The 13,098-nt window shown below is 39.9% G+C and overlaps 1 protein-coding gene across 5 annotated transcripts in view; it reads left to right on the top strand.

The window, feature by feature from the left end:
• Positions 1-13,098, top strand: part of INO80 (INO80 complex ATPase subunit) — a 128,284-nt gene that overhangs the window by 93,412 nt on the left and 21,774 nt on the right. For all 5 annotated transcript variants that reach the window (XM_058541268.1, XM_058541267.1, XM_058541264.1 and 2 more), the window contains exons 27-28: positions 1,624-1,751; positions 11,233-11,327. In XM_058541268.1, the coding sequence (XP_058397251.1) occupies positions 1,624-1,751; positions 11,233-11,327 (223 nt within the window). The remainder of the gene's footprint in view (positions 1-1,623; positions 1,752-11,232; positions 11,328-13,098) is intronic.

Raw genomic sequence — 13,098 nt, 5'->3', positions numbered from 1 at the left:
GGGAATGTTTAAGAGCTATCAAAATCGAGAGACCCCAGGGAATCCAATTAAAGGAGGAGGGTAATTGTGAAAAGAAGTTGTTATGGAGGCACTGCTGCCTGGTCAGACTTGGAACTTATACAGGCCTTGTCTGGGGCCAGGGAGAGGGCTTAGCCATCGGTCCTGTCTCAGCTGCAGTCATTGATTATGTTGGTAAGGAGACCAACAAAAAGAAGAGCATTTCAGTAATCTAAAGAGGACCAAACAAAGAGGCTGAACAAAGGTGTGTGCACACAGCATCGGGGGGGGGGGGGGGAGGTGGAGGCAGAGATGTGGCCTGGCAGCGTTCTGAAGGTGGGAAAAGGCAGGCTGCAGTGCAGAGGAGTAAACATCCAGGACCTGTGGCTTTGTAGCAAAAACAGAGTGGCTGATGATTTGTTATGGTGCTGTCAGCACATCCGTTCTTGTTTGGTTTATATAATAATTGTGCACTTGGCAAATAGTGGCGAGAACAGAGAAATGACTGTTGAGAACTCTTGGATTGCTCTCAATAGTCAGCCTCTGTAGTTCTAAGGGAAAACCATGATTCAAACCCAGAAACTAAGGATAGACTATATTTTTCTTAGCAGTTTTCTTTTTTACTTTTAGTGGTTAGTGGTCTAGTATCTCGCCTGTCTCTCCATTTTTGTGGCCCACAGCCACTTCCACATATACTCTTGAATCTCCCAGCCGCTTAAGCCTCATTTCTTCCCCCTCTTAATAGCAGCAATTGTTCAGGGTGTGTTTATGGACCAGTCTGCAAACAGGAAACTCGACTTCCTGAAATGTGATGGGAGTTGAATGATACTGAATGGATAAGATGAAAATTTGTGAGTTAAGTGTTCTTGAAAGATCTCTGGCTGAAATACTTTTTTTTTTTAATAGGAGGAGGAAGGAGAAAGCACAAGTTAGTGAGTGAAAGCGGCTCCATTTCACAGAAACCTAAAGTCAGTCTTTCTGAAAAGCTGAAGAAGCCCTAGTGTCTTTATTGAATTATAGCTTAGGATAATGACATTTACCAGCCAAACTATTCGAAATCATCCAAGAGAGGGAGTTTTGGTTTAAAAAAGGGCAGGAATGAGTATGTTTATTTGCATTTCTTGCTGTTTAAGTGTCTCCAGGGGCAGGCAAGGGCAGCCCTTGTTTCTCTACGTTCTCATGCTTTCAGAAGGTAAACCATTTAGCCACAGAACTAGGAGAAGCAGATATCTAGAGATAGGAAGAACAAAGGAAAAAACAGATTTCTCAGGTCACTTACAGTAGATATGACATGGACATCACTCTTAGATGTCCATGTGTGCCTGCTATCCCCTGAGTAAGGATGTGGAGCAAGGGAACTTTCAAATGCCTTAGCAGCATATGTCTGATTGGGAACTGTTAGTTGAGAGGGAACCTACACCTCCCTCTTTCAAGATATTTCTTCCCAGAGCACTACTGGATCATGATTTAACAGTGCTTTACATTCTTCTTTAGAGTCCTGTCCTGCTCTCTTGATGACACGCATCCTGGTTGTAGTAATTTTGGCTGCATACAGCTTTGCAGTGAGTGATTTTGCTGCCTCAATTAAATACAGTTTCCCCCTCCCCTCCCTTTTCTTCTCCCTAGGCAAAGAGAGCCTCATCACTGACAGTGGAAAGCTGTATGCCCTTGATGTCCTGCTGACTCGGCTCAAGTCTCAAGGACATAGGGTCCTTATCTACTCTCAGATGACCAGGATGATAGACCTGCTGGAGGTAGGAGAAGGAACCTTTGGGACATAGGACACTTTGACATTGAACTTGCAGGAATCAGATGTCTATGACTACTGTCAGTCCTGCTTAATGGGAACCCGAGAACTCATCTTTGTGATTTTACTGTCTATAAAAGGATGAGAAGCAGCTCCTGGCAGATGTGAGAGTATGCAAAGGACTTTTGCCTCCTTCTGTGTACCAGTGAAATAGAATACCCCTTACTCCCTTTACTAGGGAAGAAATTTCCTAATTTTAAAGCAGATGAGAACCTAGAAATTCTTGAAAAGTCCTCTGAAATTCTGTGTAGAAAACAAGATTTGGGATTCATTCTCTCTGTAAAAAACTAGAGAGTTGTAAAAAGCTATTCAACCTGAGTTAATGTTGTGGTTTTCAACTTGACTACATATTGCAGTTTCCTGGGGGAGCTTTAACAAATACTGATATCTGGTCCCATCCCCAGAGATTCTTATTTAATAATAAGTCTGGAATGAGGCCTAGGCATCAGGATGTTTAAAAACTCCCGAGCTAATTCTAATATGCAACCAGAGTTGACAACCAGTGGGTTATGGTGAAAGATACAGCTGTGTCTTACTGTGCAAGGCAGCTTTTGTTTCTTTAGTTACTTCTTTGTTGGTGTTCTTTCTGCTTTCTTGTTGTCCAAGTAGTGGCTTGTTACTTGAGGGAGAGGAAGTCATGGGCATAGAAACAGCAGAGTGAAAGTGAGGGCAAATAATCATAAACCACTAGAATAAGTCCTTAGTGTAAGAAAGTTGGGAAGCCACTGGTCAAGAGGCTACAGCACCTGAATGTCAGTAGTGTATGAATATTCTCATGTTTTTCTGTGGGTTTTATATATTTAAGGCTTCATGGTCTAACCCTGCTACTCCAGGGAGTAATTGGTAATAAATAAGAGGAAATTGGACTATGATTATCCTTATCTAGGAGTAAAGGAGTAGGGATCGTATCGGTACAGAGGGAATGAAGGGTAACAACAGGGAAGAATCTTCAGGTTCTTTGGAAGCGAAGGCTGGCTTGCTGAATTTTGCAGTTTATATGAATTCGGTGGCAGGCTCTTTTTAATAATCTGGCAATTTCTTTTAGCAAGAGACATAACAAATGTTATTCGAGGTCAGTTTAATCACAAGTCTCACGTTTAATACAGTGTTTAGCCCCTTGAATGGTGTCAGCAGGCCAAACTTTCTGATTTGTATTATGAGTAGATCACCTATTTCTAAATGATGGAAAACTGCTTATAAGTGACTAAGTCACTGTGAGAGGTGATTAAGTCATTGCTTTTGCTGTAAATCTTGACTGTGTTAAAGGTCCAAAGAGCAATAATCCAAAATAAAAGGACTGCCTGCGTCTTTAATGTTCTGTTCAAGCCAAGTGATGCTAACAGCCAAAACAATATGAGTAACTGTCTTTCAGTGGGGCTCTTTTTATTTATTTATTTTTATTTTTTTGGTGAGGAAGATTGGCCCTGAGCTAACATCTGTTGCCCATCCTCTTCTTTTTTTTTTTGCTTGAGAAAGATTGTCGCTGAGCTAACATCTGTGCCAGTCTTCCTCTATCTTGTATGTGGGACACCACCACAGCATGGCTTGATGAGCGGTGTGTTCTGAACCCGCGAACCCTGGGCTGCCAAAGCAGAGCACACCAACTTAACCACTATGCCACTGGGCCAGCCCCAGGGCTCTTTTTAGATAAAGTACACTTACCTACTCCTGAAGAGTCCTTACCTATCACTACTTCCATAGATGAAGTAGTGATCTTGTGCTGCTAAGAATTATAGAAAAAACAATGTGCTAAGGATTTTGTAAGGGAGGTGGTGATGTTTCTTTCTCAAGGGTATATCAGTATATTATAGAATCCTAAAAGTTGATCGTATTAAAGGGGAGTTCCAAGGGAAGGTGAGTGAGCCACCAAAAAATAAGCCAGCTCTGATAGATGAAGGTGAGTGTGGGTGGTTTATTTGATACAGTCCTACATTTTAGTCCCTCATTCTGTATATTGCACACTTCTAGGTACTCATAAATATTACTAAAATAAGTAATTCAAAGTATGATCATGAGTTTTGTTCAGGGTGAATGCCTGTAAACTCTACCCACAGGGTCACTTCCTATCTCTCAGTAATCAGCAGGCTTTTTGGAGGGTGGGGGGATGTGGACTTTGTGGGTAGGCTTTGCAAACAAGGCAGCTTGAGAACTGTCTCTGAATGTAGTTGCATCTCTCTGTGTTGAATTCTAAATTAGGGAAACGCCAATTCAAAGCCTGAATTTCACAACTGTTAACATTCCTTAGCCATATGTATAACACGCATCTAGGGTGCTGAAGCCAGAAAATGTTGCAACTGTTTTTATGTTTTACTTAAAAACTAAAATGAAACTGTTGTCTGGTTTTCTTAATATTATACTATTCTTTCTCCTTCAACATTAAATTTCATAAAAGTTCATCTTTTTTAAATTTTTTTGATCTATTTGTTTTAATATTATCTACTAAAATGAACCACATTCTGTATTCCAAGAGGTTAGTCCTCAAGTAAATTTTATTTTGTGGGCATGGAATTACAGTGCCCACAATGTTTAGTGTTTGTCTAATCATTTATTGAGATGTAAATGTATTGTGGATCTTGGGACAGTGCAGTATTGGATCTCTATTTCTTTACCTTTTCAAAGAGCATTATGGGTTTTTCATTCACTTTCCTAATGGAAGCTTTCACCGTAAACATTTAGAACCATGTTTCAGATTTAAAACATGACCTGGGGCATGAACCGTAAGGATCATGTTATAAAAAGGCCTTTCTATATAGATGCTTTCCCTCGAGTACACTTGACCTTTTCTTTAAAAAAATACCTTGAACCTTACCTTGCTTCTTCATTCTCAAAGTATTGTGGTTTTTGTTTGTTTGTGTTTTAGATTTAAAAAAAAAAATTTTTTTTTCAAGATTCTCTTTTTCAACCTTGACATCTTGTCCTGTATATCAGAGAGGGAAAGAAAAGCTTCCAATAGAGGAGGAGTTAGAAACTCACATGGGGAGTTGGAGCTCTGTTGTGTAGCTGTGGAGCATGCCAGCATCTCTTTCATCCAACAGCCTTTTTGGCTTTTTTGTTCTGTGCCTTAGCCTTGCTTATCTGTTTTTCTGTTTCTGGGACTCAGAAGGACTAGAAGACAGAAAAATTCACATACTTCTATATGACCAGGTTTTTATTTTGTGTGAAATACTAGTTCTGAGCACTTAGTATTTGGTCGCTATTTTCTAAAATTATTAATAGCCTCTTCTCTTCTAAATCTGACTTTAATTTAAATTTCTTGTGACTATGTCAGATCTTCTTCCAAATAGAATCTGTATTCAGAAATGTTTTACCCTTTCCCTTGGTATCCAAATTGTATTTCTAGATAGGGGATAAAAAAGGAGGCTGCTTAACTTCCAGGGCCAGGAATTTTTAGTATGCCACAGGCAGAAGTCAAGGACATAAATAGAGTAGGATATGGTAGATCACTAAATGTTATGTTATGGGTTTATTTTATATTTACTCAGTCACCTATAGGGTCTTGGCCACTGTGGGTGCTGTGGAAACAGACATAGCCCCTGCACATTTGGGATAGTGATGTCCAGTTGGATGTCAAACAAAAATTTTCCTACTAGTACCATTTTTTACCCTAGTTTGGGACCTCCTCGCCACCCCCCCCCCCATATTCTAGTAGTTGCAGAGAGCTTTTTTTTTTAAAGATTTTATTTATTCATTTTTTCCCCCCAAAGCCCCAGTAGATAGTTGCATGTCATAGGTTCACATCCTTTTAGTTGCTGTACGTGGGACTCGGCCTCGGGTTGGACGGAGAAGTGGTGCCTTGGGGCATGCCCGGGATCTGAACCCCGGGCCGCCAGCATCAGAGCGTGCGCACTTAACCGCTAAGCCACGGAGCCGGCCCTGCAGAGAGCTTTTAACGCGCTACAGATGACTTACATTGTCTCTGGGTCGTCTCTTTTGAGATTCATTTTTGTTGCATCAAGCAGCTGAGTCTGTAGTTTAAGGAAATAAGCCTCAATATTTTCTATGCAATACAAAAAAAGTACTTGGTATGGGTCAGCCAGCTGGAGCTGTATGTGGTGTGATTGTTAAGTACTAAAATCCAGACAAATCTTAAACTGCACCAATATATGAAAATAGTGCGGGGCCAGCCCCGTGCCTTGGCGGTTAGGTGCGCGCTCCGCTACTGGCTGCCCGGGTTCGGATCCCGGGCGTGCACTGACACCCTGCTTCTCCAGCCACGCCAAGGCCGTGTCCCACATACAGCAACCAGAAGGATGTGCAGCTATGACATACAACTATCTACTGGGGCTTTGGGGGAAAAATAAATAAATAAAATTATAAAAAAAAAAAAAAGAAAAGAGTGCAACGCAGAATTAAATCCAGATAATCCGCAGCTAATGATGACATCTGAGACACTAGGTTGTGTAACTTGCCCAGTGAGCAAGTACCTCACTGGAGAAGGGTTCATCCTGAACAGACATTCTGTCATTTATGAGCTGGCTTCTCTTAGAAGCTCCATTACCTTTGGGAACTGTGATTCTGAACATACTGGGAAGCTGGGTATTCTAACTGCCCCATGGAATGAAAAGCAAATTGGGGTCACTGTTAACTAGCATTTTCATTAGGCTTTAGGAATGATAGAAGGAAATGTGTCAGCTTACAACCATGCTATATTTATTCTATTTCTTTTTCACACCAACTGTGAGCAAGGCATAGTGCTAGGCAGATGTATATATCACACACAAGCACAAATAACTGTCAAGTGTACCCTGATGCTAATGCCAAAAATGAAGCATAAACAGAACTGAAGATAGCAAGAGGGATACATTTATTTCTAATTGGGTCACTCAAGGAAGGCTTCACATAGACAGTGACATCTGAACTGAACTTAAGAGTTTCACCCATCAGGGAGAAAGGCATTCCAGGCTAAGGAAGGCAGATGCAAAAAGGCACAGAGATGGGAAGGTACAGGACATTTGGGGAGAGTAGGTCAGTGTGACTGGAGCATTTGATATAGGAGAAAAGGGAATATTACATGTAGGGTGAAGGCAGCTTATGGTGGGCCCATGAATGCCTTGTGATTAAGTCTTGCTCCAAAGAGCTCTATGTTAGATAAAGGAAGGATGGCTGCCATATTTCACTCACTTGGTGCAATTTGCTTGGACAACAGAGAGATTGTAATGGACATTGAGAAGAGCCTTACCTTTTGCTAGTGAAATACCCTGAAGATGGAAAAGGGCATGTCCAGGAAAATAAAATTACACCAGGTCTGCAGGTTTGTGGATGATACTGAATCTTTCCCCTAACTTGTTTTGTGCAAATGAAATTGGGTTAAAATGAACATCAGAGGCAACTTTGAAATAGAAAAGAAGTCTCAGAATGGAAGGTTTGTGTTAAAGATATATAAAAATTTGTCCTTTATTTTTTCAATCACCCAATTTTCCTTTGTTTATGATGATGATGGATGGCGTTATCAATAGAATATATTAAGAACTTATAGGGCTTCTCCCCTCACCTCCGTTTTTTTTCCTAGTGGTGGTGAGCTTCTGTTTCATCTGGGAAGCAGTAGAGGGGGTAAGCCAAGAACTCTGGAACCAATCTACTTGAGTTTCAATCCTAACTCCATTATCTACTGCCTGTGTCACTTTAGAAATCTTACTTAACATCTGTAAAATGGGAGTGACAATAATAACACCTACCTTAAAGGCTGTAGTGAGGATTGGATGAGCAAAACGAGGTAAAATACATAGAATAGTGATTGTCACTTAGTAAATTCAATAAATGCTAGCCGTCATTGTTATCATTACTACTTCAGGATGAACCTAATCCCTTTGTATTACACCATTGGGTGTATGAATGTTTGCTTTTAGTATACTTTAAAGAAGTAAGAGGCACTGTGCCGAAACTATTTGGAGTTATGCTGATACCTCTGTTTGCATGCCACTACTTAAAAAGTAGAACTTAACGGATGTGATCCACAACTGACCTGTCTTCTTGACTTGTATTCTGAGACAGTGGCTTTCAAGCTGATGGAGTGGGATAGAGGACAGGGGACCTAGGTAGAGATTAGGCAGATGGGGCCCTAGAATCCCTACTCTTCTTCTTCAACCAGAATAGTAATGCTTTTCATCTGTTTCATATTAGAGGGGTTCCATATAAGATTTTGCTTGAAAAAAGTATTCCAGTGCTTTAAAAATAGCGTCAGGGTATGTTCTACAACAGTGTTTCTCAACCTTAAATGTACTTACAAGTCACACATGTTAAAATGTACATTCTGATTCCCTGGGAATGGGGTGTGCCCCTCACTTCTGCATTTCTAACAAACTTCAGGTGTTGCCAGTACTGCTCATCTGAGGGCCATGCTGAAATAGCAAGATTCTAAGGGACCCTGCCCTACCTTCCCTCTGTAGTGGTGGTTTTCAGCTGCAGATATAGGGTATCTATTGCAGTCATCTTTGGACCTTTTTAAAAATAAACCAGTCCAGGCCCTAGCGTAAACTAAGAGAGTCAGAATCCCTGGGGTGGGTCCCGGCACGTGTAATTTTAATCTTGGTTGAGAATCACTACTCAAATGCCAAGAGTACCTCTTGTCCATAAGCCCTTTGGCTTCTTCAATAATTTTAAAAAATAGTATCTAGAATTGTGTGTAGATCTCAAGACTTCCTAAATGTTAAAAGCTATAATTTTTATTTTAATAGTTCAAGCAACATTAGAGCTTACTTTGGTTAGTAGTTACTGATCCACAAGAATCCACTTGAGAATACTGGTGTCATATTTGTTTAATTAAAGGAGGATACTAAATTATAAGACTTCTGGGAGAAGAAGATCTACATTTGGTTTCTCTTCTCTCTTTGCTGCTTTAAGTGGAGCAAAAAGAATTCTTGCTTTACAAGGCTCTAGGAAATTTAATCATACTGGTGGATCATTTTCTAAATACCAAAAATGGACTTGGGTGAAAGATACCCTTGGTTTCCACAGAGTGCCTAGTATAAGGAAGGACTGGGTAAATGGTTGGTCGTTCTGTGCCATATGCCCTCTTTAATGCATAGGAGTGCTAAGCGTGACAAAGTTCCTACAAACCACAGTCAAGTCATCCAGCAATGGTTCTCAGACATGGGAGTGAACTACAGAGAGTTGGAGGATAACTGGGAATATTGTGCCATCTTTAAGATATCTAACTGCAAAACTCAGCAAATAGACAATTCCTAATTAACCAGGTCTCAGCTGCTGACTTTGTTTTATTAAGCAAAACTCTTAGGTAGATCTTAGAAAATCTTTTGATGTAGAGATTGTTAAGTGGAGATAGATTTTTTAAATAAATTTTCAGAAGTTCGGTGAGTACTATCAAATCATTTGTTAGAATTTGTGTTTTTATTTTAACAAAATAGAATTGAATTTTATACTAAATCATTAGATGTTTTTAGAATCATAGGGAAACTGAACTAAGAATGGAAGTGGGCACAGTTCTTGAAATTAATGGTTGGAAGAAATTAGGCATTTCTTTCTGGATGAACGTTTGATTAAATTAAGTATCTTTTCTAAACAGCCTAGAATTTTAGAGAGACATCTAGAATAGCTTTGGTATAGCCAGAATTTGTGAATGGAAGAAATACTGAATTGCTTTTGTAGCTCAGTCTTTATCTTTTAGATGTTTTTCTGTGATGTGAGGATGGGTAGACATTCCTCTGTTCTGCTTTTAACTGCTTTTTCCATGTCCATGTACTTGCTGTCTTGAAGCTATTTACTAAAATAGGATCTGAACTCATCTAAGCCTTCTGAAATCCCATTACTCCCCTGAGTGAGAGAGCAGAGGCTTAAAGCAGTAAACGGAAAAGATTCACTTCTGTTGCCTCACTAACAGAATCAGCTTTGGTTTGATTATAGTCTAGGATTAATATCTCTGGTGTTGTGCTGACCTTGATATATAAATCATGTGAATGGCGAGATCTACAAGAAGATTCATTCATCAGTGCTCTTTCTGGCTTAAAAGGCAAAAGAGTGCCTGTGCAGGAAACCCACCTTTTAGTTAAAGACAAATCTGTGGGATGTCTCTCTGTATAATCTAGTTATTTTGTTCTTTTGGGTGGCAACATTCCCTGATTGTATTAGCTGCCAGGGTACAGTGACCCTCTAAAGACCATCATGATGCTATCATTTTTCATCTTCTTTCCTGAATTCCTCCTTATTCAAAACACCCCTACTCTTCTGCCGTTAACCCAGTCCCATTATAGGGCTGTACTACTACAGGTGAATTTGAAGCTTGCTTTCACTGAATATTTTCCTACCCCTCTGATTATCAAAGCCCTTAAAGAACTACCTGAGACCAAAAGAAATGGTAAAAAATATATATATGAAATATAATGAAGGTGTGTGCTTTGAAGAGCTTGTCTATTTTGTCAGCCAGCTTCACCTCACAGGTATCATAGTCAGAGACTGCTGCCAAGCCATTAAAGGGGTTTTGGCACTCACTTGCTTTAAGAGTAAGCTGCCACATAACACTGCACCAACCATACCAAAGTAGCAACCTTGTCTGCTAAAATACCCAGCCAAGTGTAAGAGCTACATATGAGAATATTGCGATAGAAGAACATTTGACCACAGAAAATTAATTAACACAGACATCTCTCAAATGTAGCAATGATTAGTCTTTTTCCATGGGGAAAATTTATTTTAGAACTGAAACAGTGTTTCTTATAAATAGGCAGCTGTGTTGAGCTTTGGATAATAGTTCCTCTACAAATGGACTTTTTGAAGTGTAATCCATATAATCAGGGGTAAAGAAGGGAAATCAGTGCTCATTTGGACATCATCTGTAAGAGGAATTGCAACTTCTAAGAACAGAGATCCATCCTCTCCATTGCATCTCTTGAGTCTCTTCTCTGTTGTTAAAAGTTGTAATTCCACTTACAGATGATGTCAATAACATTCTCTCTGACATAGAAAGTTACCTTGTCTTCTGTTCCCTTAACAGTGATGCATGCTCTACTGGGAGAATGAAGCTTAGTCTGTAAATTCAAGGACTTTGATCAGCAAGAATTTGCTGGAGAGAAACACACTAGGGCTAGTGTTACTTACTGAAAGAAAACTGCATATTCCATAGCTGTGAGAAATCTCTGGGTGGTAACTGAAAAGCCATTTTGGTGACTGAAAATTTCATTTTGTTTTGTTTATTTTGTTTTTTCATGAAACCTATAGTAATCTGCAGAAATAAGATTAGTTTCCAAGTTGAAATTGGGGGTGGTTGTAATCTTCAGGTTACTCTTATTTTCACACACTGCAGTAAACTCATTTACCAGTTAAATTCCTGTCCTTTTGAGATTGCTTTCTCCTCATTCTGGATATAATGACTTGCTCCCAGTATGGATGAGGTGGAAGATAGGTAGATGCTTGTGGGAATTAGAATACAGTAATTAATTTGCATCAGACTTATATCTTTTTACTCTGATTGGCAGGAATATATGGTTTATAGGAAGCATACCTACATGAGGCTTGATGGCTCATCCAAGATCTCAGAGAGGCGGGACATGGTTGCTGATTTTCAGAACAGGTAATGTTAATAGGAGTTACAAAAATTCTCATTTGTTTTTCCTCTAGTACTTGAGATGGTGAGTTTAAAAGAAATGCCAACACATCTCACATTGTTAGGCAATCATGAGATAGTTCCTGCCCTTTTAAGAGGTAGCTAAATCTGCTTATAGTGGTTCAGATCTGTGTGTCTGTGAGAGAGACAGAAAAATGAATAGTTGGTAATATTTGTGTTTGAAATATGCTTTCTTACCAAATCAGTGCCTATTTCTTTGGGCTGTAAAAGAAATGGTTTCTGAGTATGAGCCAAGATCCTCTTTATGTGGATAATATGTACGTAGAAAAAAGTCCACAAGGCTATATTCCTAAATGTTAACAGTGGCTGTCCCTAGGTGTTGACTTATAGTTTATTTTTAGTTTGTGTTTGCTTACCTGTTTCATTTCATATTAAGTTTAAAGAAAAACACCTTCCTTTTTCCTGCTTTCCTCTAGCATTGTAGTAGTACAGTGCTGTATGACAGACTGCAATAGTGTGCAAACTATTCAGCTGGCAGCTCTCAGTTACAGTCCTTCTCCCACGTGGTAATGAGCCTATGAAATTTCAAATACTGCCTGCTGGATGCTGATGGCTTACAGAGCCATAATTATCCTAAGTGTAGGTTCTCATTGTAATAAGCAGAGTCTGGTTACTGCTCTCTCCAAGGAGAAAGCCAGGCTCCGCTAGTGACTGATCTGCTGAACTCCACCCTTAGTTTTCTTCCTTAGACCTGGAGAACTAAGAAATAGAGTCGATCTTAATGTTCTGTAAATCAGAACATTTCTGAATTTCTGGGCTTTAATTGTATAGTCTGTTAATATTTAACTTTTGAGTTCTTGGGAAGAAAATGAAGTACAAATGAAGCACATTTTTGTATTTAGGTTACAGTTTTTAATTTGTTTTATTTAAAGCATGATTTACTTCAGATGTAAAACAATTTAGCATAAAACGAATTCATAGTTCGAATTCATAGTTCAACGTAGAATGCCCTCTGAGAATTTTTGCTATTGCACAATCCTTTACGATGGAGCACAGGTAAGGAGATACATCCTGATGTTTTGGTTTACAGCGTGTACTCAGGCCAGTAACTCCTAAGTTGAAACTATATATCTGAATTCAGGTGCTGTTTGAACAACAGTGGAGGGGAAGATCTGCTTTGGACCCATTTCAGTTTGTTGCCTTGGAACAACTGTGTAGGTGGCCTAACCTAGCTTCTCACCTAGCAGAAGCCATCAGTGGATTCTTAAATTGGTTATTTGAGACATGTATGAGCTTAGTAGTGCCTCCTAGCCCCACCAGATTGTTACGCCCCTCCCCCAAAAGGTTTACCAGCTGATCTTCATCTTTTCTTGATTCTGAAATCAAATGAAATGTATTTTACTGTGTCCTTACCTACTCCAACCTAAGAGCTCCAACTAACAAGAGTCTTAAATACAAGATCTACAGACTGTATATGGGCCCGGCCCCGTGGCGTAGTGGTTAAGTGCGCACGCTCCGCTGCTGGCAACCCGGACTCGGATCCCGGGCGTGCACTGATGCACCGCTCGTCAGGGCATGCTGTGGCAGCGTCCCATATAAAGTGGAAGAGGATGGGCACAGATGTTAGCCCAGGGCTGATCTTCCTCACCAAAAAAAAAAAATCTACAGACTGTGTGTTTTCCCAGGGTGCCTGTATTTTTTCTCCAGGGATGCCAGCACCTCTGTGATGGGGGCACATTGGCAGGAGGTGGCATGAGTTCTGTGTTAGAAGAAAAGC

This window comes from Diceros bicornis, chromosome 5 (genome assembly GCF_020826845.1).
Source record: "Diceros bicornis minor isolate mBicDic1 chromosome 5, mDicBic1.mat.cur, whole genome shotgun sequence".
NCBI classification, from domain to species: domain Eukaryota; kingdom Metazoa; phylum Chordata; class Mammalia; order Perissodactyla; family Rhinocerotidae; genus Diceros; species Diceros bicornis.
The sequence above is the reverse complement of the archived record's forward strand: the minus strand, read 5'-3'. Positions and strand labels throughout refer to the sequence as shown.